At 43.1% G+C, this 27,352-nt stretch overlaps 1 protein-coding gene across 5 annotated transcripts in view; it reads left to right on the top strand.

Annotated features, from left to right (window-relative positions):
- The window catches only part of SHROOM2 (shroom family member 2), a 191,474-nt gene that overhangs the window by 88,640 nt on the left and 75,482 nt on the right, over nt 1-27,352 (top strand). For 2 of the 5 annotated variants that reach the window (XM_073667317.1, XM_073667316.1), the window contains exons 3-5: nt 18,718-18,822; nt 21,740-21,871; nt 22,890-25,485. The exons of 1 other annotated variant lie outside the window; for it this stretch is intronic. In XM_073667317.1, coding sequence (XP_073523418.1) covers nt 18,718-18,822; nt 21,740-21,871; nt 22,890-25,485 — 2,833 coding nt within the window. The remainder of the gene's footprint in view (nt 1-18,717; nt 18,823-21,739; nt 21,872-22,889; nt 25,486-27,352) is intronic. 2 more of the 5 variants (XM_073667318.1, XM_073667319.1) reach the window with 1 other exon arrangement.

The following is a 27,352-nucleotide window of genomic DNA, read 5'->3' as shown; positions in this document are numbered from 1 at the left end:
CAATCCGCATGTACAATCCGCATGTACAATCCGCATGTGTTTTTTTTCTGCCAGGGAGATGCAGAAACGCTCAGGAAAAATCCGGAGCATTTCTGCATCGTTGGCACATAACCTTAACAACACAATGTAACGCCAAGTCAATCACACTTCTGTGAAATCAACCTGACCAGTTATGAAGCAACGCTTATTGTGAATCAACTTGACCTGCTGTTGTGCAAATGGAGCAGACTACAGGTAGTTATGATTGGCAATTAGCAAGACAACCCCTCTAAAGGCGTGGTTCTGCAGGTGGTGACCACAGACCATTGCTCTGTTTTCATCCTTTTTGGCTGTTGGTTTGGTCACTTTTGCATTTTGTCATTCCTCTCACCCCTAGAAGTACAGTAGCATGAGGCGGTGTCTACAACCCACAGAAGTTGCTCAGGTAGTGCAGTCCATCCAGGATGGCACATCAATGCGAGCTGTGGCAAGAAGGGTAGCTGTGTCTGTCAGCACAGAGCGTGGAGCAGATACCAGGTGACAGGCCAGTTAGTCCTGGACATGTGGAGGGGGCCGTAGGAGGGCAATAATCCAGCATCAGGATCGCTACCTCCTCCTTTGTGCAAGGAGCAACAGGAGGAGCAGTACCAGAGCCCTGCAAAATGACCTCCAGCAGCCCACTAACATCCATGTGTCTGCTCAAACTGTCAGAAACAGACTCCATGAGGCTGTTATGAGGGCCTGACGTCCACAAGTGGGTGTTGTGCTTACAGCCCAACACCATGCAGGGCGATTGGCATTTGCCAGGGAACACCAAGATTGGTAGATTCCACATTGGCTCCCTGTGCTCTTCACAGATGAGAGCAGGTTCACACTGAGCACATGTGTCAGACTTGACAGAGTCTGGAGACACTGTGGAGAACCTTCTGCAGCCTGCAACAACCTCCAGCATGACCAGTTTGGCAGTGGGTTAGTAATGGTGTGGGGAGGCATTTCTTTGGAGGGCCGCAAAGCCCTCCATGTGCTAGCCAGAGGTACCCTGACTGTCATTAGGTACCGGTATGAGATCCTCAGACCCATTGTCAGACCATATGCAGGTGCAGTGGGGCCTGGGTTCCTTTTGGATGTAGGACAATGCTAGGCCTCATGTGGCTGAAGTGTGTCAGTCGTTCCTGCATGATGAAGGCATTGATGCTTTGGACTGGCCTGTCCATTCTCCAGACCTGAATCCAATGGAGCACATGTGGAACATCTTGGACATCGTGTCTCGTTGCACCACAGACAGGCACATGGAGGCCACACACACACTGAGCATCATTTCCTTGTCTTGAGGCATTTCCATTGAAGTTGGATCAGCCAGTAATTTGATTTTACACTTTGATTTTGAGTATCATTCCAAATCCAGACCTCCATGGGATATTAATTTTGATTTACGTAGATCATTTTTATGTTTTATTCTTCTCAATCATTCCACTATGTAATAAACAAAGATTTGCAACGGGAATATTTCATTCAGTGATATCCAGGATGTGGTATTTTAGTGTTGCCTTTATTTTTTTGAGCAGTGTATATCACTTATTATGAACATCTACTCAATTCTTAGATCAGATCAATAAAGAAATGGAATTGTATATTGCATAAGTAAAACTGGAGCTAGATGGTGTCTTTTTATGTTGTCTATGAATACCTATCACCACCGCCAGGCTAATAATAATCATCTGAAGTTTAGTTTGAAAATAAAAAAGAAGTGGTGTTCAGGACTTCGATAAGTAGGGTAAAATGTGAGCTTGTTACTGCAGTGAGCTCCGTTGACCATGCAGCAGCGTGGAGGTCACATGACACACTTTACTACAGGCTTACTCTTTGGTCAGGTTCACATAAGTTTAATACAGCCAAAAGCCCCGGCCCGACCGTGGGTCTAATGACCCTAAATGGCCTTAGCATGGACACAGTTATTGTGGCATTTTTATTGTTGTTCACAGCATGAATTTCTATACATAAATACTGTGGTCAGATGTCATTCTAAAGCCTATAGTAAAAGCACACACACATTCCAAAAACTCCAGAAAAATACAGCATGTAGTAAAGTAACATTTTAATAATCTGGAAAAAGTTTGAAGGAGGCCTTGGCATATTAGGAGGGGGCTCTGTACTCAGTTGAGAAGGGGAGGGGGTCACTGTTCTCAGTTGAGAAGGGGAGGGGTCACTGTTCTCAGTTGAGAAGGGGAGGGGGTCACTGTTCTCAGTTGAGAAGGGGAGGGGGTCACTGTTCTCAGTTGAGAAGGGGAGGGGGGTCACTGTTCTCAGTTGAGAAGGGGAGGGGGTGCTGTTCTCAGTTGAGAAGGGGAGGGGGGTCACTGTTCTCAGTTGAAAAGGGGAGGGGGTGCTGTTCTCAGTTGAGAAGGGGAGGGGGGTCACTGTTCTCAGTTGAGAAGGGGAGGGGGGTCACTGTTCTCAGTTGAGAAGGGGAGGGGTCACTGTTCTCAGTTGAGAAGGGGAGGGGGGTCACTGTTCTCAGTTGAGAAGGGGAGGGGTCACTGTTCTCAGTTGAGAAGGGGAGGGGGCGCTGTTCTCAGTTGAGAAGGGGAGGGGTCACTGTTCTCCGTTGAGAAGGAGAGGGGGTCACTGTTCTCAGTTGAGAAGGGGAGGGGGTCACTGTTCTCAGTTGAGAAGGGGAGTGGTCACTGTTCTCAGTTGAGAAGGGGAGTGGTCACTGTTCTCAGTTGAAAAGGGGAGGGGGCGCTGTTCTCAGTTGAGAAGGGGAGGGGTCACTGTTCTCAGTTGAGAAGGAGAGGGGGTCACTGTTCTCAGAAGGGGAGGGGGCGCTGTTCTCAGTTGAGAAGGGGAGGGGTCACTGTTCTCAGTTGAGAAGGGGAGGGGTCACTGTTCTCAGTTGAGAAGGAGAGGGGGTCACTGTTCTCAGAAGGGGAGGGGGCGCTGTTCTCAGTTGAGAAGGGGAGGGGTCACTGTTCTCAGTTGAGAAGGGGAGGGGTCACTGTTCTCAGTTGAGAAGGGGAGGGGGTCACTGTTCTCAGTTGAGAAGGGGAGGGGGTCACTGTTCTCAGTTGAGAAGGGGAGGGGGTCACTGTTCTCAGAAGGGGAGGGGGCGCTGTTCTCAGTTGAGAAGGGGAGGGGTCACTGTTCTCAGTTGAGAAGGGGAGGGGTCACTGTTCTCAGTTGAGAAGGGGAGGGGTCACTGTTCTCAGTTGAGAAGGGGAGGGGGTCACTGTTCTCTGAGAAGGGGAGGGGTCACTGTTCTCTGAGAAGGGGAGGGGTCACTGTTCTCTGTTGAGAAGGGGAGGGGGTCACTGTTCTCAGTTGAGAAGGGGAGGGGGTCACTGTTCTCAGTTGAGAAGGGGAGGGGTCACTGTTCTCAGTTGAGAAGGGGAGGGGTCACTGTTCTCAGTTGAGAAGGGGAGGGGTCACTGTTCTCAGTTGAGAAGGAGAGGGGGTCACTGTTCTCTGAGAAGGGGAGGGGTCACTGTTCTCAGTTGAAAAGGGGAGGGGGCGCTGTTCTCAGTTGAAAAGGGGAGGGGGCGCTGTTCTCAGTTGAGAAGGGGAGGGGGCGCTGTTCTCGGAAGGGGAGGGGGCGCTGTTCTCAGTTGAGAAGGGGAGGGGGGTCACTGTTCTCAGTTGAGAAGGGGAGGGGTCACTGTTCTCAGTTGAGAATGGGAGGGGGTCACTGTTCTCTGAGAAGGGGAGGGGTCACTGTTCTCAGTTGAAAAGGGGAGGGGGCGCTGTTCTCAGTTGAAAAGGGGAGGGGGCGCTGTTCTCAGTTGAGAAGTGGAGGGGGCGCTGTTCTCAGTTGAGAAGGGGAGGGGGCGCTGTTCTCGGAAGGGGAGGGGTCACTGTTCTCAGTTGAGAAGGGGAGGGGGGTCACTGTTCTCAGTTGAGAAGGGGAGGGGTCACTGTTCTCAGTTGAGAAGGGGAGGGGGGTCACTGTTCTCAGTTGAGAAGGGGAGGGGTCACTGTTCTCAGTTGAGAATGGGAGGGGGTCACTGTTCTCTGAGAAGGGGAGGGGTCACTGTTCTCAGTTGAAAAGGGGAGGGGGCGCTGTTCTCAGTTGAAAAGGGGAGGGGGCGCTGTTCTCAGTTGAGAAGTGGAGGGGGCGCTGTTCTCAGTTGAGAAGGGGAGGGGTCACTGTTCTCAGTTGAGAAGGGGAGGGGGGCGCTGTTCTCGGAAGGGGAGGGGTCGCTGTTCTCGGAAGGGGAGGGGGGCGCTGTTCTCTGAAGCGGAGAGGGCGCTGTTCTCAGTTGAGAAGGGGAGGGGCGCTGTCCTCAGTTGGGAAGTGGGGGTGCTGTTCTCAGTTGGCATGGGGGCGCTGTTCTCAGTTGGCATGGGGGAGGGGGTCACTGTTCTCTGAAGGGGAGGGGGTCACTGTTCTCGGAAGGGGAGGGGGCGCTGTTCTCGGAAGGGGAGGGGGCGCTGTTCTCAGTTGAGAAGGGGAGGGGGCGCTGTTCTCAGTTGAGAAGGGGAGGGGTCACTGTTCTCAGTTGAGAAGGGGAGGGGGGCGCTGTTCTCGGAAGGGGAGGGGTCGCTGTTCTCGGAAGGGGAGGGGGGCGCTGTTCTCTGAAGCGGAGAGGGCGCTGTTCTCAGTTGAGAAGGGGAGGGGGCGCTGTCCTCAGTTGGGAAGTGGGGGTGCTGTTCTCAGTTGGCATGGGGGCGCTGTTCTCAGTTGGCATGGGGGAGGGGGGCGCTGTTCTCAATCTGAGTTCTGTTGAGCAAAAAAAACAAAAAATTCTGCATGAAGTGATGCTTTGGATTTTGTGACATGGCACTCTTATTATTTTTCAGCAACTCTGGATCATCAGGTAAATGACATAATGTTTCATCTGAATGTATTCAGGTATTAGACCCTTTTTTCTTTTGACACTTGTCTTTTTTTTTCCTATTATATTCTTCAAATTAACAACACATTATGGATTTAGAATTTGAACAAGAATTATAAGGGGTCCCTTTTGGATTAACTCTGACCTTATGGACATGATGCATTCCAGACAACATACATACAGTGGCGTAATTCACACCTCACTATGTGATCAGTAGTTCAGTCTTTAGTTACACAAAACGAGTAGTGTGAATATGGCTTAAGGCTTTGTTCGCACCTCATCTTTTCATTGCTGTGTGCACTCGGATATTATTATTTATTTTTGAGCACCATTGATTCCATGACACTGTACATGCTAAGGTGTTGCATACAAAATACAGATATAAAACACTGTGAACAAACTAAAAATGACTGACTGGTACAGAAAGGAGAGAGCCCTGCCCGTGCGGGCTTACAGTCTACAGGGATATCTCCCCTGCACTTAGGCTAAACCTACCCATAGGGCTCAATGCACTCAGCGTATGCCAAATGGTTATTCCCCGGGCCGGTGTGTATCTAGATGCCTATGTATAGAAATGTAAATATACTATACATCTATCCATATGTATTTAGGTGTGTGTGTAATATATATATTATTAATCTATTATTAATATTATTGCGCCATTTATTCCTTAGCACTTTACATCAGTGTAATGTATTGATTGCCTTGAATCTGCATGGTTCAATGAACACTGCGGATTCACCTGCGTGCAGCACTTTGGACGCAGCATAAAGTTTATTGCGTTCAAAGCGCTGACAGTACGGATGGTGTGCACATACCCTTAGACTTCTCAGAGGAATTCTGTTCTGTGTCTCTTCCTAGCTCCAATACACATCCAGTCTGGCTAGCTTCCCTGAGCTTGACTGCCTTAGATGAACACCTAGCCTGTGTATATGCAGAGCTAGCCAGGTGCACTAATGAAGCCTACAGAGATAGGATTTAACCCTAGCCTCCCTGGCATTGCTTTTTTCCCCACACCTTATAGAACTGTGGGGAAAAAAATGCTATAAAGTAATAGAAGTGTTTATAGTTTGTTTTTGTTTTTTTTATCATTTAGCAAAATGCAAACTGAATGACAAAATTTGAGTCAAATATTTGATGTGTGCGACCATCTTTGTTTTCAAAATTACATCAAAGCATCTGTTCTTCTAAGTACATTTTGTATGCAGTTCTTGAAGGAACTCAGCAGGGAGGTTGTTCCAAACATCTTGGAGAGCCAGCCTTAGATCTGTGGAGGCAGACTTGTGCAATCCTTCTGTCTTTTTGTGTAATTCCCCACAGACTTGATGTTGAGATCAGGGCTCTGTGGGGCCATATCATTACTTTTAGGACTTCTTTTTCTTCTGAATATACAGTCATGGCCAAAAGTATTGAGAATGAGACAAATAGTAATTTTTCCAAAGTTTACTGCTTCATTTTTTGTAATGGCAATTTGCATATACTCCTGAATGTCAAAGAGTGATCAACTTAACAGCAATTACTGTACTTGCAAAGTCAATATTTGCCCAGAAAATTAACTTTAACCCCCAAAACACATTTCAACATCATTGCAGTCCTGCCTTAAAAGGAGCAGCTAACATCGTCTTAGTGATTGATACATTAACACAGGTGTGGGTGTTGATGAGGACAGGGCTGGCGATCAATCAGTCATGATTAAGTAAGAATGACATCACTGGACACTTTAAAAGGAGGCTGGTTCTTGGTATCATTGTTTCTCTTCAGGTAACCATGCTTATCTCTAAAGAAACACGTGCAGCCATCATTGCACTGCACAAAAATGGCCTAACAGGGAAGAGTATCGCAGCTACAAAGATTGCACCTCAGTCAACAATCTATCGCATCATCAAGAACTTCAAGGAGAGAGCTTCCATTGTTGTCAAAAAGGCTCCAGGGCGCCCAAGAAAGACCAGCAAGCGCCAGGACCGTATCTTAAAACTGTTTCAGCTGCGGGATGGGACTACCAGCAGTGCAGAGCTTGCTCAGGAATGGCAGCAGGCTGGTGAGAGTGCTTCTGCACGCACTGTGAGGCGGAGACTCTTTGAGCAAGGGCTGGTTTCAAGGAGGGCAGCAAAGAAGCCACTTCTCTCCAGAAAAAACATCAGGGACCGACTGATATTCTGCAAAAGGTACAGGGAGTGGACTGCTGAGGACTGGGGCAAAGTCATTTTCTCTGATGAATCCACTTTTCGATTGTTTGGGACATCTGGAAAACAGCTTATTCGGAGAAGAAGAGGTGAGCGCTACCACCAGTCTTGTCTCATGCCAACTGTAAAGCATCCTGAAACCATTCATGTGTGGGGTTGCTTCTCAGCCAAGGGAATCGGCTCACTCACAGTCTTGCCTAAAAACACAGCCATGAATAAAGAATGGTACCAGAATGTCCTCCAAGAGCAACTTCTCCCAACCGTCCAAGAGCAGTTTGGCGCCCAACAATGCCTTTTCCAGCATGATGGAGCACCTTGCCATAAAGCAAAGGTGATAACAAAATGGCTCATGGAACAAAACATAGAGATTTTGGGTCCATGGCCTGGAAACTCCCCAGATCTTAATCCCATTGAGAACTTGTGGTCAATCATCAAGAGACGGGTGGACAAACAAAAACCAACAAATTCTGGCAAAATGCAAGCATTGATTATGCAAGAATGGACTGCTATCAGTCAGGATTTGGTCCAAAAGTTGATTGAGAGCATGCCAGGGAGAATTACAGAGGTCTTGAAGAAGAAGGGGCAACACTGCAAATATTGACTCATTCTAACTGTCAATATAACCTATTGGTCTTCATAATATGATTGCAATTATATTTCTGTATGTGATATAAACATCAGACAAACACTAATAAAAACCAGAGGCCAGCAGATCATGGGAAAAGATCATTTTGGTGTCATTCTCAAAACTTTTGGCCATGACTGTAGTTCCTAGTGATATTGGCTGTATGTTTGGGGTCGTTGTCCTGCAGCGGAATAAACTTGGATCCAATCAGATGCTTCCCTGAAGGTATTGTATGATATATGTGTCTGTATTTCTCAGCCGCAGATATAGTGAGACTTGACCAACTATCCAGTGTATATGGGGGGCTCTGGAATCTCCTTGACAGATGACATCTGTAGAGATGAGGGTTTGGTAGTGTCTCTCTCAGCAGATTGGACTCTCCTGTGTATGGAGGAGTCGGGAGAGGTGGTGGTGGGCCAGCTGCTATCTTTTGAGTGTGGGGCCCTTAATAACTGCTTTAACTCCAGAAAAAGGTTAACAGACCATGGTAAATCAGACTATTCCTTTAAAACCAAACGAACACCATAACTACACAAGCCTTGCTGCAGCCATGTATCTGTGAGGGCTTTGAGGTCCTCTGGCACTGATGACTTCTGGGGGGGTCTGCACAGAGTTTCTGCTCAGGTACAGTTGCTCTGCTTTGTTAGGCTAATTATATCCACTAAGCTTAGACAATGGCCCGGATTATCAGGGAGGAGGGGGCTCCTGTGAGTTCAGGAGCCAGCAGGGGGTGTGCTTTGTCATCCTATTCTTTTAGTAGCTTCTTTAGGGTAAACAATGATGGTTAACTTTTTGGGAGTGACAGTTGTCACAGGACCACAAATGGAGCGACATGGCAATGTACTAAAGTAGTTTCTGTGCATTGTTCACATGGGAAATTCACAAGTCCATGTCCTGTGCTCCCCCATGTGCAGTAGGTAATGGAATGCTCCATTGTCAAGGTAGGACCCAAGCTGCTTGGTGTGGCACCAGGAGAGCTCCATACCGGGGGAGCACCATACCGGCTGCTGCTCACTCCATGCAACATGTGTATGTGCTGCAGCCATCTACCGTCACAGGCGGACGGGCCTGTACTTGGGGGCCGCTGACTGGTACAGTAAGTAATAGGGGCGTTATTGTGTGCGGAGGATGAAGCCGGGACGTGTGTATGTGTGTGTGTGTATAGTGTATGTGTGTATACATGTGTGTGTGTGTAGTGCTATTTGATGCTTTGGTCGGCTTTATTGCACTGCCTTGTGGTTATGTTCCTGCTACCAGTATATTTGTGGTTACTTGTAGCCAAGATTGTGATACAGTTTATTCTAATTTGAAGCATCTGTTACCTTGGAATAATGATGGGACCTGTCTATAGAGAGATCCCTCACAGAGCAAACCCCTAAAAACGCATGAGAAGGAAGGGTGCCGTACACACCAAAGCACAGCCTGACGGAGAAGAGGCAGTGATGTGCAGACTGGCAGTTGGGTGGCACCTGATGTTCCCTTGGCATCCTCCTGTATTCGGTTTGGGCATTAGAGCATTTGTAATCATGTCGTGGCTTATAGTGAGTGGAGGAATTTATCTCCGTATTTTACGGTCTTAGCTGAATGGCATTTGGGACAGCAGGCCACCTGGAGGGGTCCTGTCCTCTGACCATTTGTTATTGGCCCCTCTGGCCGGAAACTTGCACTACTCTGAGAAATCCGATCTGAAGGACATTGCTGCTGTTTCTCCAACACCTTTGTGTACAGTAAATGCCCAGCCGCACATTCCTGCAGATTGGCACAGGCTGGTAGAAAAAAGGCTGACGTCTCACTGGTGCCGCCCGGGGCCATGCTCTTACATGTGGCACTGTAATGTAGCACCTCTGAATGTCAGTACAGTAACATCTTTATGAAACAGCTTTTTCCCTTTGTAGGAACATCTGCCCTCGTTCATCATTGCTGTTTCACCAGGTGTTTTTTTTTAGACTAATTTCCCCCTTTTTAGTGGCTTTAGTATTTGCGCCTTATTTTCTGTTCTTTTTGTGCCACTTGTTAAGTTGTCTCACTCCAGTGCCCACCTGAAATAAGGATTCTGGAGGGGTTTTTCCAAGTTGGCACATTTTTTTAAAACTTTAAAGGATTTGAGACTTTGTGCTGAAAAGTCACAAAAACAGTTTACAAAAAAAAACATTTGTAGGATTAGGAGCCTTTTATTTGCACTGGACTTGGCTGAATTACACTGCAGGGATCCTTTCTTTGCATGGCTGGACTGGTAAGAATTCAATAGTTTTCAGTAAAGCTGCATTTACACTGCAAGATGATCGTGAACAAGCATTATTAAAAATAATCGTTTTACAATAACCTTGCCATGTTAAGAGGTAGTGCAAAAAATCATTGTTTTCAGCGGTGCACCGTCCTGTGTAACCAGGACTTGTGCTGCCGAGGTTATGCACACTGAGGAGTCACATGAGTATCACTGAGGGGGCATCATTTACTATGGGCTGTCTGTGTAAACAGCCACTTAAATGACCATTGGTTGGGCCATGTACACAGACCTTAAGGCCTCCTTCACACGTCCATGTTTTCAGTACATGTGGTATCCTCTTTTTTTTAACGGATGCCTCACGTACCCATTATTATAACCTATGCTGCTATGCACATGTCTGTTTTACATGGACCATGCATTCGTGCAAAACACACAGACATGTCCTTTTTTTTCCGGTAGCACGGATGAGGGCCAATACAAAGCTATGGGTCCATAAAAAACACGTACATCACATGGATCGCATCAGTTTGTTGTCCGTGTTAAAGGTTGGTTCTGTACGGTTATCAAAGTGGTGACAAAGCAGGATTTAAGTCCATTGTCCACCAAATACCCATGACCAAGGAGTTGCCATGGGAATACTCATGGGTATGCAACTGAAAAGTAATCAAATACCCACTAGGAACTGATTTTTTTGCATTTTCTTGGTCTGGTACATTGAGGCCTTTTCGAGACACAACTCAAAATGGCAAAAAAGAAAAAAAAAGTTTTCAAGAGATCCAGCTATTAGTTTGGATATTTAGACCTAGATTTTTCACTACAAAAAATGACAAAGAACCATATATATTGACAGTCTTGGGCATCAGGTATTAACTTTTTACCTGCACATGTGATATGTTTAGGACAAAGAAGCTAATGGCAGACTCCGCTAATGTCAAAATCAGACATTGGTCACTTGCATGGCCAAATCATACAAATGACTGACACTTGGTGTAAGAAGTTGGCATCTACATGTTACCCTTAAAAAATCCCTGTTGGCAGCCATAGTGAGATATATTAAAACAGAGCTCTGTTATCTTTTGTAGTCCCACAGACCATGAATGGAGCGATAGTGGACACCTCTCCAGTCAAACAGGTGACAAGCGACCTCTGGCAATCCCAGGCAAGTGCCGGATCCAAGCCTGGACGGCCCTCTCTGCCCAGGCTTTAAGTTGCATGTAATCTATGGAGCAGTCTGAGGATCTGGCTCCAATCGCAAGTTTAATCTCTTAGACCGCCACATTTAAGAGGTTAAACATGAAGGTAGATGTCCCTTGTGATGCCCATCCACTCATCCTGCATCATGATTGTGGAATGGCAATGGCTTTGCCATGGCAGCTGGTAGGCCTTCTGAATTCCCTTTGTTCTGCCATCTTTGTATAGTTGTGAAGCTTAGTCTGTGGCTAGGTTTTATAGGAGATTGGTAAGTTTACAATACACTGCAATATTAGAGTATTGCAGTGTGCTCTATAAGCGATGACTAATTTAAGTCCTCAGGTGAACCAATAAAATAAAAAAAATTCTATAAAAGTTCATATAATCCCCACCCCCCCTTTTTTCCCTGAACATATATAAAATGGGAAAAAACAAACACATCTGGTATCACCACTTGCGTAACTAACTGTTCAACTTCGAAAATGTCATAATAATTATCCCATATGGTGAATGTCCAAATGATCAAATAAAATTGGCACCGCCTCTGTGTTTTTGTTTACTTTGCCTCCAAAAAAAGAGAATAAAAAAAGATCAGAAAGTTATGTTTCCCAAAAAATCCAAACCCTGATAACTCCGTAGACTGAAAAATGTAAAAAGTTATAGCTCTTGGAAGGTGAGGAGGAAAAATTGAAAGTGAAGAAGGGACCCAGTGGGACTTCCACAAAAACCTGGAGCCGGCCCTGATGCCTTGTGTCCAGGCTGTCAGGATCTACTGGAAATTACAGTTTTGCATCGGCTGATGAGCCACAGGTTAGAGATTATAGACTAATGCAATAATTGAAACAGCTTCTAAGCCATCTGCTGGCGTTTAGGTCACATTTTGAATAGCTCTCGGTGTTTTCCTTGGCAGGATTCAAGAGCCTCTTAGTTTTTCTCATTTTCAGCAGGACTGTTCTTTATTTTGCATTCCTCAGTCTTTGGATGTACAGTTCTCAGTTTCTTCTCTTTCCACTTGGCTGCCATTGTGTAACTGACATTATAATTCATCTAAACAAGCCATGAAAAGGCTGGACTAACACTTTGTCCCCGGGAGAATTTACACAAGATAAGGTCCATGTGAAGCACATCATCTGACCAGGTACAATAACATTTTTGGAATAGTTTCTTCAGAGGAGTAGATTCTTGAGACGTGTTGTGTTAGCTGCTGTAAATTCTTGAAAATATTTGTTACGGCAGATTTGCTTTAGCACATTTTACGTAGACAGACATATCTGTTATAGATTTACTTTAGTCACTTTGGCCTTGGTTAGTATGTAAATAAATTGTCGTCTGATGTACGGACGCTCGAGGTTCAGTTTACGTGTATCCTCTTTTCAACCATCAAGTTGCTACTATATCTAGATTGCAGTTATTTGTGACAAATTCCATGAATAGGTCATTCTTTGGAAATGTGCATGTATGTCTGTATAAAGTCCCACCGCTGACCGTGCATGTCCTAGCCAAAATAATGGTTTCTACGTATCAAAGACGGGATTATTTCAAGACACAGATCAGAGGACAACATTTCAATTGGTATTGAAGATCTGAAAGAACACAGTTGCATCTTTCACTCTTAAAAGGCTGGCCTACTTTATGGGAAAAAAAATTAGACCATGCATTAAGTTGTGCCTTTATGCTGGTAAAAGCATGCTGTACTTGTATATCGCACCCCCACTATGACGTAGCGATTGTTGTCAATTTACAGTAGTGTTCAAAATAATAGCAGTCCAATATGACTAACAAGATTAATCACTGTTTTTGGTATAAATTATATTACCACGTGTCAAACAATTTACCATCTGGTGCAGTAGATTCTAAGAAAATCAACAGACTCAGCATTCATGATCTGCATGGTTTTGAGTCTGTATATTTGAATAATTAATTGAAAGGGGGTGTGTTCAAAATAATAGCAGTGTGGAGTTCAATTAGTGAGGTCAATCATTCTGTGAAGAAACGGGTGTGAATCAGGTGGCCCTTATTTAAAGGTGAAGCCAGCACATGTTGTTACCTGCATTTGTCCCTGAAAGCCTGAGAAATATGGGTCTTTCGAGACCTTGTTCAGAAGAACAGCGTACTTTGATTATAAGTTTTACACTCTCCAATCAACTTTTTTAAAGAAGTGCAGACAATGATAAGCTGTTCAGCTAAAATTATCTCCAATGCTTTAAAATGGAAAGCAAAACCAGAGAGATGTGGAAGAAAATGGAAGACAACCATCAGAATGGCAAAGGCTGAGCCAATGATCAGCTTCAGGATGATCAAAGACAGTCTCAAGTTACCTGTGAGTACTGTGACATTAGAAGATGCCTGTGTGAAGCTAATCTCTTAGCAAGAAGTCCCACAAAAAAAGACATATACTGAAGCGGATACAATTTACCAAAGAACACATCAACTGGCCTAAAGAGAAATTGAGAAACATTTTGTGGACTGATGAAAGTAAAATTGTTCTTTTTGGGTCCACGGGCCGCAGACTGTTCGTCAGATAACCCTCAAACTCTGCATTCAAGCCACAGTACACTCTAAAGACAGTGAAGCATAGTGGTGTAAGTGTCATGATATGGGCATGTTTCTCTTACTATGGTGCCGGACCTATTTACCGCATACCAGGAATCATGGAACAGTTTGCATATATTAAAATACTTGAAGAGGTCATGTTGCGTTACGCTGTGGAGGATATGCCCTTAAAATGGGTGTTTCAACAAGACAACGACCCAAAACACACCAGTAAAAAAAATCTTGGTTCCAGTCCAACAAAATTGAGGTTATGGAGTGGCCAGCCCAATCCCGGGACCTTAATCCGATAGAACACTTGTGGGGTGATGTCAAAAATGCAGTTTCTGAGGCAAAGCCAACAAATGCCAAAAATTGTGGGATATAATCAAAGCGTCCTGGGCTGGAATAACAGTTGACAGGTGCCAGAAGTTGTTTGACTCTATGCAACATAGATATGAAGCAGTTCTAAAAAACTGTGGATATACAACTAAATATTAGGTTAGTGATTCACATGAATGCTAAATCCTCAAAAAAAAAAAGATACATATTGTGAGTTTGTAAAGACAAATGTTTTTGAATACTACTGTACAGTAGAAAACCTGGTGGTTGTCACAATATTGAATTATACCATTTGACTGCCGTCCTTGTTTTCCACTTCTGCATAGATGCCAATTGCGTCCATCACTGGCACAGATAATGGAGAGTCTGCTGCCTATATGTAGGAGAGAGAGAACTGATAGTAATTAATCACAATCAGATTAGAACTTTTGCTATCCTTAGGTGGAATGAGCTGTCCTATCCTTTATATAGGCTGTATAAACCCCCCCCCCCCCGATTGGTTGCGCTAGACCATGTGAAGTTCTAGCTTCAAGGCATTATGGAAAAGCCCACGCGTCCACACCTGATGTCATTAGTCTTCAGCAGTGAGTGGAATTTGTGGGGACCTGTGAATCTTAGGAAATTCATAGAAGTCTATCCTCTACACCCATATAATGCATGGCTGGATTGGGATAATCATGGTTATAAATGGGCAAACATATCATTGATGCAGCCTGTGCTGTCACACACGGGCCCATTTCCACCTCCAAACTAGGTGGAATTGTGCAATGAGATGCTTTTGGACTGCAAAGTGCCTATATATACTGTTCTTGCACGGGGCTCTCCCTTGATTGTGCCCACACTTTATAAAGGGTCTCCTATGTGAGGCATTCCACTTATGAGGTCCATATACCATTAAAAACCTTTAAACGGCACAATAATGTAGCATCGTATTAGCGATTGTTCTGTGTGCATGAAAGTTCTGCCAGTCTGTCCAAACAGGCTATTAAATCACAGCTGATCTGCTTTCATGTAGTCCATAGGCGGTCATTTAGTGCTGCAGGTCAGCTAGTCTAAGGGTAGGTGCACACAACCTCTTTAACAGGCAGATAAAAATATCCATTTTTCAAGCAGAAGACTCCTCAGGAAATTCTCCAATTCTCTGCTGTTTTCCAAACCTGAAGTGTCCTTTTTTTAGTGTTTTAAGTTGTTAGATGAACACTTTTTTGACCTCCAGCGTTTTTGGGGGCATCTTTTGTGCTGGTGTTTTCCAGATATTTTTTTCAAACAAAAAAAGGGCATCTTGAGAGCCTTCCCATTAACGGACTTGTCGTAAGCAGAAGCCGCCTTAAGAATGGTCAGGTCACTACTTTTAACCATTTGGCGTCTTAAGAAACCTGAAGAGGTTAAAAGACTCTCAAAAGACTGAACATATGACCAGCAAGTCATTTTTACATAGAAATGTGTATGTTCATGCTTTTGAGCATTTTATTAGCCCTTTTTCAAGCGTGTTTCGGAGTGTTTCCGCTCCAAACCCTCCTGAAAAAGGGAATAGTGTGCACATACCCTAAGATTCTGGATCTCCTCAAGGAGAATCATGTCTCACCCAGCCGACCTGCACCCTATTACTAATGGGATGAATAAACATCTGGCTACAAATGAGCACCTCCGGATTGTCCGATATGTGTTCTCACGTCTCAGGATTATACAATTGGTTGGAGAGACCTCAAATCAGGTAAAGAAAACAATAGGAATTCAGAGATACACCCCCAAACTACCCTTCTTGTTCCCTGGGTACCATTTTAGCTCTGGGCAGCCTCTGAGGATGAAGAGCCCGTGTACAAAAAGGTTGAGTATTCTTGTTCATAATTAATGGGATTCATCAATAAATGACAGTCAGTTCTGTCCACTGAAACCCCTGGAGATTATTTGTTTCTGCCAGGGAAGCTGATACCAACTATTGTATGTATTTCGCCACAGCTTCCATTCATGTCAGTGGGCGACCATGTAGCACATGGTCAGGCCTAGTCCACCTGACCAGGACCAGCTATTGTATTCTCTCCCCACTTTTTACATTCTCCATGGCCGTGTTCCTCAACCCCAATCCTCAAGAGCCACGAACAGGTCATGTTTTCAGGATGTCCTTAGTATCGCCAAGGTAATGGAATTATTGCCTGTCCTGGTGATGCAATTATCACCTGGGCAATACTAAGGAAATCCTGAAAACATGACCTGTTGGTGGCTTTTGAGGACCACTGTTGCATGGCATATCTACCCTATGTGGTCCCATTACTTCCTAAAGCATAGAAAACAAGGGCAGCCCTTCCAAGAAGGAAACCTGAGATATGTGACCTGGCAGCCACCAGAGTGAATGTGATGTCAAGAAGAAAGTATGGAAGTTCATCCAGTTTCATATCCTTGTACGCCACCTCAGGAAAGGAGTGACCTGAGATAAAGAAGAGCAAGGGAGGACAGTTCAGTCTATTTTTTTTTTTTTTAGAAGTGCATTAGCTTCTTTTAGTTTTTTCTAGTAAATGACTGTAAGTACAACCTAAAGCCTTGTTTCATTATACATGATTTTTATAAAATTACATGCCGAAAAAATGGTCATAATATAATATGTAAAATGACTTGAACGCTCAGCCAGTTCTTACTGTGGCCACAAGGTGGCAGGATGAAATGGTTTATAGAAAGCAGTAGTACAAATCCGTTCTGAGTATCCCAAGGCAAATCAAGAGGAAGCTGTTATAAAGGGCCGGTTCACAGCAGTTACACCACAACCTTCAGTAAGCCTTAGGGGACCCCAAAACAATAGTTCTTTTGTGTTGTGTTTTTTTGTTTTGTTTTGTTTTTTTTCTTTCAAAACATTTGCTGTTTCTGTATATTTATTTGCTGATTTTTAAAATATGCGTGAAATATTCTTTTTATTTGACACCTTATTGCTTTCCCGGTGTAGAACCACAATTTCCAGAATGCCTCATTACTTCTAAGAGCCATACTTTCTGAAGGATGTGGCTAAGTAAACTCCATATATTGCACAACCTTGATATAAATGTTTTCTTCCCTTGATACAGGTATTACATCATCTCGTCACTGTTAGACTCACGTAGCGGCTTATGCACCTTTTCGTGGTGCTGTGGGGCTTTTGCTCACATGTATGTACAGTACCAGTAAGATGCACCCTAAATGTCCACCATGGATGAAACCCTACCGGGGCAGTGTGCTAGGAAGCGACTGTCAGCGGCCCGAGGCTCATTTTGCAAACACAGACCGCTTTGCATCTGCAGCTTCAGAGGATCTGGACAGTTTCAGATGAGCATTGACAAGCTGAATAGCAAAGAGCTTGCGAGAGCAGATTCTTTGCCTAGGAGACCGGCCACCTCTGATGGCGGCGGCTGCACTACTAGGCAACAAGCTACAAACCATGAAATTAAAAATCCTTACATTTTTGAGTAGGGAGAATAGTTTCATTAAAACTTTGAAATTTACTGTTTTCATGATGTAGAGAAAACCCCTTTAAAGGGATTTTTGTGAGATCCTATGCTATATCCTAATTCTATTAATCACAGGGTATCCTACAGTTTAGACTCCAACCAGTAACACATTGCAGACATACCTGGGGAGCCCAGTAACTTCAATTGTTTCCATTCCTAACTGTAATTGCGATGACCAATAAACCGTTGTAGATCATCCAAGCCATTGGTGATAACTACCATATCAATTACGGGTCAAATCTGTGGACCTCCCCGCAAATTGCCAGCATGGGGCACATTTTTTTCCATTAAAATGGAGCTGTAGTACCCATGCCCGACCTCCACTCCATTAATTCTTTGGAAACCCGAATACAGCGGCAATTGAGTATACGCCCTGAGGCTCCTATCTGATGTGAATACAAGCGCTGTTCTGGCGATCAGTAGGGCCCAAGAAGTTTTTAGATGTTTCCACGTAACTGGACACCCAATAAATACAGCTACAATGGAAACCTTTTCTCTCTACTAAGGTGGCAACAAATCTCTGTGCCTAAAAGTGGACGATTATATCAATCTATTTAGGTTTTGGGTCTTTGTTGTTTTTTTTTTAAACCTGCCCCGCGCAACCAAATTGCCACTATGTTCCCTGGCTCCCCAGTAAGTATGAGTACTCAAATCTTTCAAAGCCATTAGATCTACCAAAATATAAGTATAATGTGTATGACCTTCCCTAGAGGTGCTTCAAATAGTCCGCTGCTAGCTATTCCTCAACTTCTTTTTGGGAGCCAGTAGACCCTACCACCATGCCAATTAGATAGTTGGCCATTATTGTAAGGGTCAGCTGACTATTTTCTGAGGACCCTTATGACATTACATATTAGTCATTAGTCACTTGCCTTTTCCCCCACCTCACTGTTGGTTTCAGGATGAATGTTATTTTGTCTGGTCCTGTTGATGTTTTGGGCAGAGAGGTGCTTTTGTTTAGCCTCTTGTCTCCACCCAAGCAAAGTAAAAGTGCAAGTTTAGATAGGCGTGAGTGATGATGGCCGTTTACCACATGATAGATGGACCGTCCGTTATTGAGTGTTTGTGGCTGCCATCTTACGCTGTTATCTAAAGCTTTGATCTTACCGGGAAGCCTAATGTTGGCACCAAAGTAGAAAACATCTGCTATATTGTGCTGATGCAGAGCTGAAAGAATAATGTAGAATAATATATTTTCCTAAATATTTAGTGAATTATGTGATATCTTGTACTTCGTCCTATACATTGTGGCTTCTAGTAAACAAATTTAATTTCATCAGTTGGAATGGTTTCACATCTCAAACTGGTTTGTCCTCTCTATTGCTTCCTGGCGGCTCAGGAAGAGGCAAGTAATGGTGAATATTATAACAAAGACCATGCCGTCAGATAAAGACCTCCTCGTGGCCAGGAGTTTTCTCATGAACATCTTGAGAAGTTCCATGAGGTACAGTATAGATGTAGTGTCCCTTCTGTGTGACCGTGGTTGACTAGTTCTTGTATCCATAGTGAGTCCTCATAGACACCTGTGCTCCCCTTCCTGTGCCTTTGCCTTGTCGTAATGCTTTTTAGATTTATCTTATGTCATACATGATAAATCTAATTAGTTACCGTGTACGTTGTGTACCGCATTCTGTAATATGTAGTATTGTATCGTTTCATATTCCATTGTGATGGCTCCTGTATTTCCCTATGCAAATGGTATATTCCCATGAACCACTCCGTAGTCTGTGCAGTCTTGGTACAACTCTCCACAATGTTGTCAAGTCATCAAAAGGTCCAAATTCCAAGGTCCCTAGACGTTCTCCGATTAATGGTTTTAATAATTACAGCATACCCAGAGAAAATAACATGCAACGTTTCGGCCACATAGGGCTTTTGTCAAGCCGTAAGTGAACAGAAGTGTAGAGTTATTGTGGGGCCTAAACGTTGCATGTTATTTGCTCTGTTTATGCTGAAATTAATAAAGCGATTAATTGGAGGAGAACATCTGGTGCCTTGGATTTTAGACCTTTTTTGGCTTTTGTATTTCCCATTAAGTTCTTAAAACTTCATCATATGATAAAATATGAGTCTTTTAAGGGGACCCATACACTACACATTATTTAAACCTTGGTCGTGCATCTACGTATAAGGAGCAAGATGACCATCTGATGTTTATGGTTCTGACCCAACTTTTCCCTGGCAGCAGATGTCAGGGAAAAGAAAGATTGAACATGTTGGATTTTAACATGCACGACCCTGTTTCTTTCTTTTTTAAGAACACATGGATGCTCCGCTAAAGTTTGGTTCACATTTGTATGTATACATAGGACGTTCACTTTAAAAACCTATGCAAGTATGTCCCATACGTTGAACTACGTCTGTCTGAATTTTGACATGTATGTCCATCTCCGTCTCTATTTTTGTTTATTTTTTTTTATTCTTTTCTGAACTAGCTTTTAATCTTTTAATGATACAGACAGCAAAATGTCTAAGTTGTAGACAAGGTTCACACTTATACAATGCTGTCTCCCCGACAGAGCCCTTCACTTCAATGGACCGGGAGGAGTCGCTGTGGACAATGTTGGCTTCCATCTTGGCAGTATTCATGTTTCTCAGATGAATTTTGTGCATGTCTGAAAAAGATGTGCCGACAGTGACGCCGTTGGCTTAATTGAAGTGTATGGCAATGTTAGAGCTCTGTTGAAGTTGGAGCTCAGCGAACAGCATTATTATTAGTGAACCTAGCCTTAGTGTATGGAAACGTACTAGAACAGCAGGAGTGAGGTTTAGTTTGGAGAAGTGGTCAAGCATACACAATGCCTTGCCGGTCATAGCCTACAAGGCTGAAGATACTTCTGAAATCTAAAATGTAATACACCACATAATACAAAAATATAAAAGCAAACTCTAAAAGAGAGGAGCAGGCCACTAAGGGCTCCATTCATAATGGCTGTCAGCCAAACGATGGTTAGGCCAATCGATCGTTTGGCCGGCTGCCATCTCCTGATTCCTCCATACACTCGAACACTTGCTCTGCCGAGCGCTCCTGTGTTCTCCACTCGTCTGGTGGCGGCTTATTTTACAGAGAAAAAAAGGATCCTAAGTTGGACATCTTTAATCCTTATTTCTTCTGATATCAAGTTTTGGGGGAGAGTTAGGAGACCCCAATGCACATTAGATCAATATCGCCGGCCTCGGCTGACGTCAGCCCATTATGTAAGGGGACCTTAGATCACCACATGTTAAATAAATAGCATCTACCACTCAATTAGAAAAGGGAACAATATTAACAATTTCACTGCTGAATCACTTTGAGACAGTTTGCTGGACTAAGTGAAAGGCAATGCCGATCAGACTGCTGTCACCCTCACTGGTATGCCTTGTAAAATATCTAATACGCCTCGAAAAAAGGGCATCTGTCCCCCAGATAATACCCCTAAAAATAATCCCTAGTTGCAGTGGCCCTCACCAAAACTTCACAGTACTTTATCTCTTTAAAACTTCCATTCATTTTTATGGACTGTGACCATTCATTGATGATACGTGGTCTGGTCACTAGTGGGTTTTTTATAATGTGACAGATATAAATTCTTCCAAGGTGTTTCAGATATAAAGTTACATATTGTTATAATTCTATATCTGACCACTGTGCCACAAACCTGCTTCCACGTTTTTATTTAGTCTTCTTTCCACTCACATAAAGTAAGCATACATATTAATGGGGGGGGTAGCTTAAATTTTGTCATCTAGCTAATAATTAAAGGGATACTCATGTCTTCATCAATGATCGCCTGTCTGCTGTATAAGTGATAATCGTTAGGTTGGTTTGGGCCCCATTTCTGCACTGGGACCCGTTATTGATTGATAGACCCGATTACTTGTGTCCTCCTTAGACCGCAGGCAGCAATAGTTATATGGAGCCGTTGGTTATGGTGCCACCAAAGAGATGAAAAAGCCAAGTGTAGCGCTCATGCGCAGCTAGCCAGCTTATTCAAGCCCTCCATTGGGGGAAAACAGAGACCCGTCAGGCTTCCTGTTCGGCGATCGTGTGGGTCCCACTCATATGACCCTCAATGATCTAACAATTATCACTTTTACCCAGGGGATACTTTTTGTTGATGAGAATGCCCACTTTAATACATGTATGGCTAGCTTTGTTATTCACTTGTACGTGTATTTTTCAGTTATAAAACCTCTGAAATCAGATCTGTGACCATAGTGGATTATTCCAAAATTCCTTTTTAACATATACCTTTTTATAGGCAGTATACAGCTAGTTTTATGCCAAATGAAATTCCCATTTACTTTACCTTTGAAATGTCTGTGTATGTAATCTAAATATTAATAACTATTTTCTTATTCATTTTGTTCTTTTGTAGGAAAAATGATATTACTTATAGACCTCATTCTTGGCACTCGACAAAATTTATTGAAAATCCCATGGAGACTTTGACTGCACAGCTTGCAAGCTCAAACTTCAACCCTACATGGGGCAATAGATATCATTCCAGGTAACTGTTTTTAATAATATATTTTGCTTGTAGTATTGCAACTTCCCCCGATATCTACTAGGGTCAGACAATGCTAGGATCAGACAAGTCCTCTTGTTTTTATGGAAGATATGTCGTCGCTAGAGGGGTCTAGCGGCAGCTCATGTTGGATTAGGAGGTGTGTGGCCAGCTATGGTTGTGAAGCATCAGGATATTGGCTGTAGCTTCAAGCAATGTAATCTTTGCATTGAAGTGATATTTAAGAGAATGAAAACAATTAAATATTCCCTGATGGGCCTATAGTACACGCCTTATGGTAATTACAGAACTGCTGTGACTTATTTCTGTACCCTTTCTAGGTTTTATTTCATACACTTGTCTATTACATTGTATTATAGTCCCGGGTAATTTAAGGTTACTATATGTACCTTCAGTGACTGAACAGATATTTCTTGTTTAACATACACAAGCCTCTTGACATGTTTCACAGACCCTGGCATCTTCAGGGGCTTTATAGGACTAATACTTTAAAAAGAAGGCAGGAAGGAGGAGTCCAGTCTTCTGGGCGGTTCCCTACATCCTAGACAAATAATTTTAAAGTTCTGGAAAATTTAAGACCCCCCATACACATTAAGATAAATGTCAGCCGAATCTGAAAAATCTCAGGGGAACCGGACAACCATCTGATGTGTATTGGGTCCTCCTGACTGTTCCTGAACAGATTATGTAGGGGGAAACATGCAATGAGCTGTTGGAATTCAATTGTCTTTTGTTCTGAGGACGGACATCTACTCCGCCAATTTCAGCTTACTCTGCTCTCCCCATAGAGAAAACTGGAACACTCAGTGAAGTGTCAGGAGACTAGAGACATAGCTTTGCTTTTTTTAGGATAATAGTTAATTTTTGTTATAAAAGTTACATAAAACATATAAAACTTATTTCTTTAGTAAGCAAACCTAAGAATAAGATGACAATATGTGTATTCCTATTATATTAGTTAGAACATACATGATATATTTGTTTTTGTTTTCTTTTATAGCTCTTCATCTCATGATTTAACAAACTCTTGGGACCAAACCAACCTGCACAGAACTTCTGAACATTTTAGTTCAGTGGGTAGCATGGACAGTATTGACCAGACCTACCAGTTTGGCAGACTATCTTCTGCCAAATCAAATAACAGCATAGATAATATAGGTAACCACAGTAAGAGGGATTCTGCATATGGATCTTTCTCCACCAGCTTTATCACCCCAGACCATGCACTGTCTAAAAGTGGATCTGTTTCAACTGAAAATATATTGTATAAAATTAATGAATGGGACATTACAAAACAAGGACCTACAAACACTGGGCAGTTTGTCCATGAAACCAAGGGAGCTGAAGACAAACAGGGATACCAGTCGCCCTCTACATTTTATGAGCGTAACAAGTCTCCAAGAGTAGATGATAATGGAGAAACAAAACATTCCGGACGATCAAGTTTTGGACCAGTTTGGCATGTTCCTGAGAAGAAAAAAACAGCTTCACCTCCTCCACCACCACCTCCACTTCGCAGCGATAGTTATGCCATTGCTAAAACCCATGAGAAGCCTCCTCATACACATTCAGAATTACCAGGCACACAGCACTTTAATGTTGCAAACAAGTCTCATTCACGAGTTGACTGGAGTTCAGATCTTCCCGATTACCAGCAAAGACATATCAAAGGACCAGATCGGAACATAGCAGATGTTAGACGAATTAGTAATGCTTCTTATCAGTCAGAAATCAATTTGGATCAAATAGGGTCCCATCATGACAAATATCAGAACATTGCACCTCATTCCAATAGATTGCAACTTTCTCAGTCCACCACAGATGTAAGGTTTGCACAGCCATCGTACAGTTACCACCACCAGCGTCAGTACAGCGATGAAAGCACTTTGTTCCAAAATTCAAGAGCTTCAGCCTCTATCAAAGCACAACCTCAACAAGTGACCTTCTATTCTGGAACTCATGAGCTGATGGTAGACCCAACGCATGCTTATGGTCCACATCAGCGAAGAAGCTCCAGTAATTCTGAAAGCAATATTGGCTTAAAGGTAAAAGGAGACAGTAATGGACAGAGTCGTGTTAGCAGTGCAGGAACCAAACTGCAACCTCAGGGAAGCATCACACAACATCAATATAGGGAGGAGTATAGTAAAGTAGATGTCTTGGATCGAAGATCTTTCTGTCAAGACAGTACTGCCCTAAAAACCAGTTATGGTCTACCTCAGCAGAACAATCCGCCTTCACCAGAAAACTGTGAGAAATATAGTCCTAAAATGACAGGGAAAAAAGACGGTCATTCGGGCAGTAATGAAAGGATGAAGCCGAGAAAAAACAGTGATTACTACGAAGAACAATATGATAGCCATAATTTTGCACAACATGTCCAGGCAAACAGAGCTGTCTCAAGCAATAAGTATAGAACACATCAGAAAGATTATTCTTGGAATGAAGAAGAAGAAAGCAAGATAACACCTCAGATTACCCCTATGTTACATTCCCTAGCTCAGGAAGGAAGAAATCGATCAGTAAGCTCCCCCGAAACAAGCGAAAAACAACCATTCACAGAGTCAAGCAAACAATCACGAAGAAGTGACCGATTTGCTACAACTCTCAGGAACGAAATTCAACAGAGGCGGGCCCGTTTGCAGAAGAGCAAAAGTACAGCAGCGTTAACTGAATCGAACGAAGGAGAAGATTCAGAAAACTGGAACCAGGATTCCTTAGAAAGTGTTACACCTTCTTCTGATGGTTCTTTTTCCAACACGTACAAGAACCATTTAAAGGAGGCTCAGGCCAGAGTTTTAAGGGCTACTTCTTTCAAGCGACGAGATTTAGAACCCAGTCTTGTAGACCCTACACTGTCTCCAGAACGAAGAAACCAAGGGTATTGTATTTCAAAGCCTGTGTTACCCTCTGATGGCACATCTTACCAGTTTGACAATCTTCAACCAAAGCAGAGTACAGCTATAAGCAACTCACAAAACGTAACTCGCATTGGTGGTCGAAAAAGATTTACAGCACAACAAAAACTGAAATCCTACTCTGAGCCTGAAAAGATGAATGAAGTTGGGATTTATGAAGATAATCTTCAGTTTCAAAGCCGAGATCCCACTCAAGGAACAGTTGGTTCTTTTGCAGATAGATGGAAATTTTTTGAAGAGACCAGCAAAAGTACACAGCCACAAGCTGCTCCGAAACCACCGTCTTTGATTGTGTCAGAAGTCAATGTCAAGTATGAGACACAGAATGTCAAGGATTATGAAAAAGAACCTGACGAATCATGGCATCAAAAGAGGTCTCGGGCTGCATCTCTAGGCTTTGAACATCAGCCTGATAAGGATAGACATCGTAAAGACGAAGATCATCGGGTTAGTTATAAATCTACTGATGACATTGCACCACATCAGCCTCCGAGGTTAGGCACTTTTGCAGAATACCAAGCATCTTGGAAAGAGCAAAAGAAACCTTTAGAAAGGAAGAATTCTGGCAGATGCCATTCAGCTGATAATATTCTGGATGCTGACTTTGATCAGTCTCAGAAATCACAGTACATGCATGAGAGGTCACGATCGTCTCCTACAACTGATTTCTACACTCAGGTAAATTTGTTTCTCTACCATTGTCTTATTTCATCTGCATATTCTTAAAGCAGATCTGTCAACTTGATGTGCTGCTATGAATTCGGTATAGCATGGGTACAAGCCTGCCCTCCCATTAACCAAAACGGTACAAAAAATATTAGGGGTAACACAACATTGGTGCATTGATGAGGGGAGCACTCCACCACCCTTCTTCTAGTGATTGATGGCTAGTTACTGTGTACACGTAGTAGCTTGTTAATAACTGTGAGGACGACGTCAGGAGTGCTCTCATAAATACACTGCTCTCAAAAACTCTCTGATGTACCTTTTGATTGCTCCAATAACCCAATCATCACTATTTTTTGTACTGTTTTGCCAAATAAAGCAAACCCCACAGTATAATCTGATGACAGATCTACATTAACATTTCTGTATTAAAGGACCACATTGTGGGCTGTTACTGATTGTGTTTGGTCTTCCGCTTGTGATATTTGGGTATAAAGCCATTCTGTATTAAAAATAAATGGTAACTTACCAGACAGTGTACATGATGCTACTGTATTAAAGAGGACTTGTCCGCTCTCCTGACCTCTTAATACTTGTGCTTCTTAGATCTCTCACTTGTACAGTCCCTCTTATATTCCTACAAGAAAATGCATTGACAATTGGGTGTCAAGTCGGGGGCGTGTCTGCATAATCTCACGGTGTCCAATCAGTTCTGACAGTGTATGCTGTGTAGGGACATCCCCCCCCAATTAGTTAACACCCAAATGTCAATTTATTCATAAATAACTGAGGAGGGTTCTAACAAAATATTCCTGAATTGTTTTTTTATGGGGGAAACATTCGTTAAACGTACGTTTCAGGAGAATCGACAGATCTTCTTTAAAACCTGATATGTATTGTAGAAAAGCTGCCTCAGTAACCATATAAAGTAGAAATGAAGCCCATCAGTTTTTTAGAGAAAAAAATACAAGTTTTACAATTGGCCAGTTAGACCTAATCATAGTAAATGCATTTAGAGCTGTAGACTGCAATGAAGCTCTGCTGCTCTTCACACCCGTCATGGTAATACTCTGCACCGTGTGCATCAAAATGCTGCAGAAAAAAACGCCACGTGTGAACATAGCCTAGTACTGTTTTCCAGCAGTTTAAATGTATGAACTTCTGCTTATACGGATGGGAAAGTTTTACTACTACATGAAACAATCATTTCCAAGTCTATTTGGTTCATGTGAATTGAAACCACAACTTGTGTACAGAGGCAACACCTAGGCCGCTATTACACACTGTACACACAGCGCTCAGTGTTTGTGGCCATCGGGGGCGCACCCAATCAGCCACAGAAATGGTGCTTCCAAGACAAACATGGTCACAGATGGAGCCGTATTTTTAGTCCATTTTTTTTCCTCAAATTTCAAAATTTTTATTAGTTTTTAACAAAAGGAATTATAATGGGAGTTAGTGGCAAAGCAGAATATGCCATCCTAGACCTAGAGTCTCCTGTCCAATAGATCCATGATAGGAGCAGAGAGGAGCCCTAACACTTATGACCTGGTCTTCTGTGTAATGGAAGGTAAGCATTCAGGGGTCATTGTAGATTTGCCGCCTCCTGAGCTGTTTCATGGAAGTGAGAACCTCCTACAGAAAGAAGAAAGGTTTCCAAAGAGAAATAAGGAGGCATAGGGAGAGAGGATGGGTGCTGAGGGAGAGATGGTCCACTGTCTGGTGAGATGGCTGTATGGACTTGGCTCCAAAGAATCCGCTGAAAAGCATGGATGGAGTTCTGTCTTTTTTTATTATTTCTGTCCATAAATTCGTAAAAATTAACAGCAAAATTCTGTAATAATGAAAACAAAATGTAAGTAATTTATAATATGCCATT

The sequence above is a fragment of the Phyllobates terribilis genome, unplaced genomic scaffold, assembly GCF_046119375.1.
Source record: "Phyllobates terribilis strain yellow unplaced genomic scaffold, ASM4611937v1 Scaffold_2__4_contigs__length_985480577, whole genome shotgun sequence".
NCBI classification, from domain to species: domain Eukaryota; kingdom Metazoa; phylum Chordata; class Amphibia; order Anura; family Dendrobatidae; genus Phyllobates; species Phyllobates terribilis.
The sequence above is the reverse complement of the archived record's forward strand: the minus strand, read 5'-3'. Positions and strand labels throughout refer to the sequence as shown.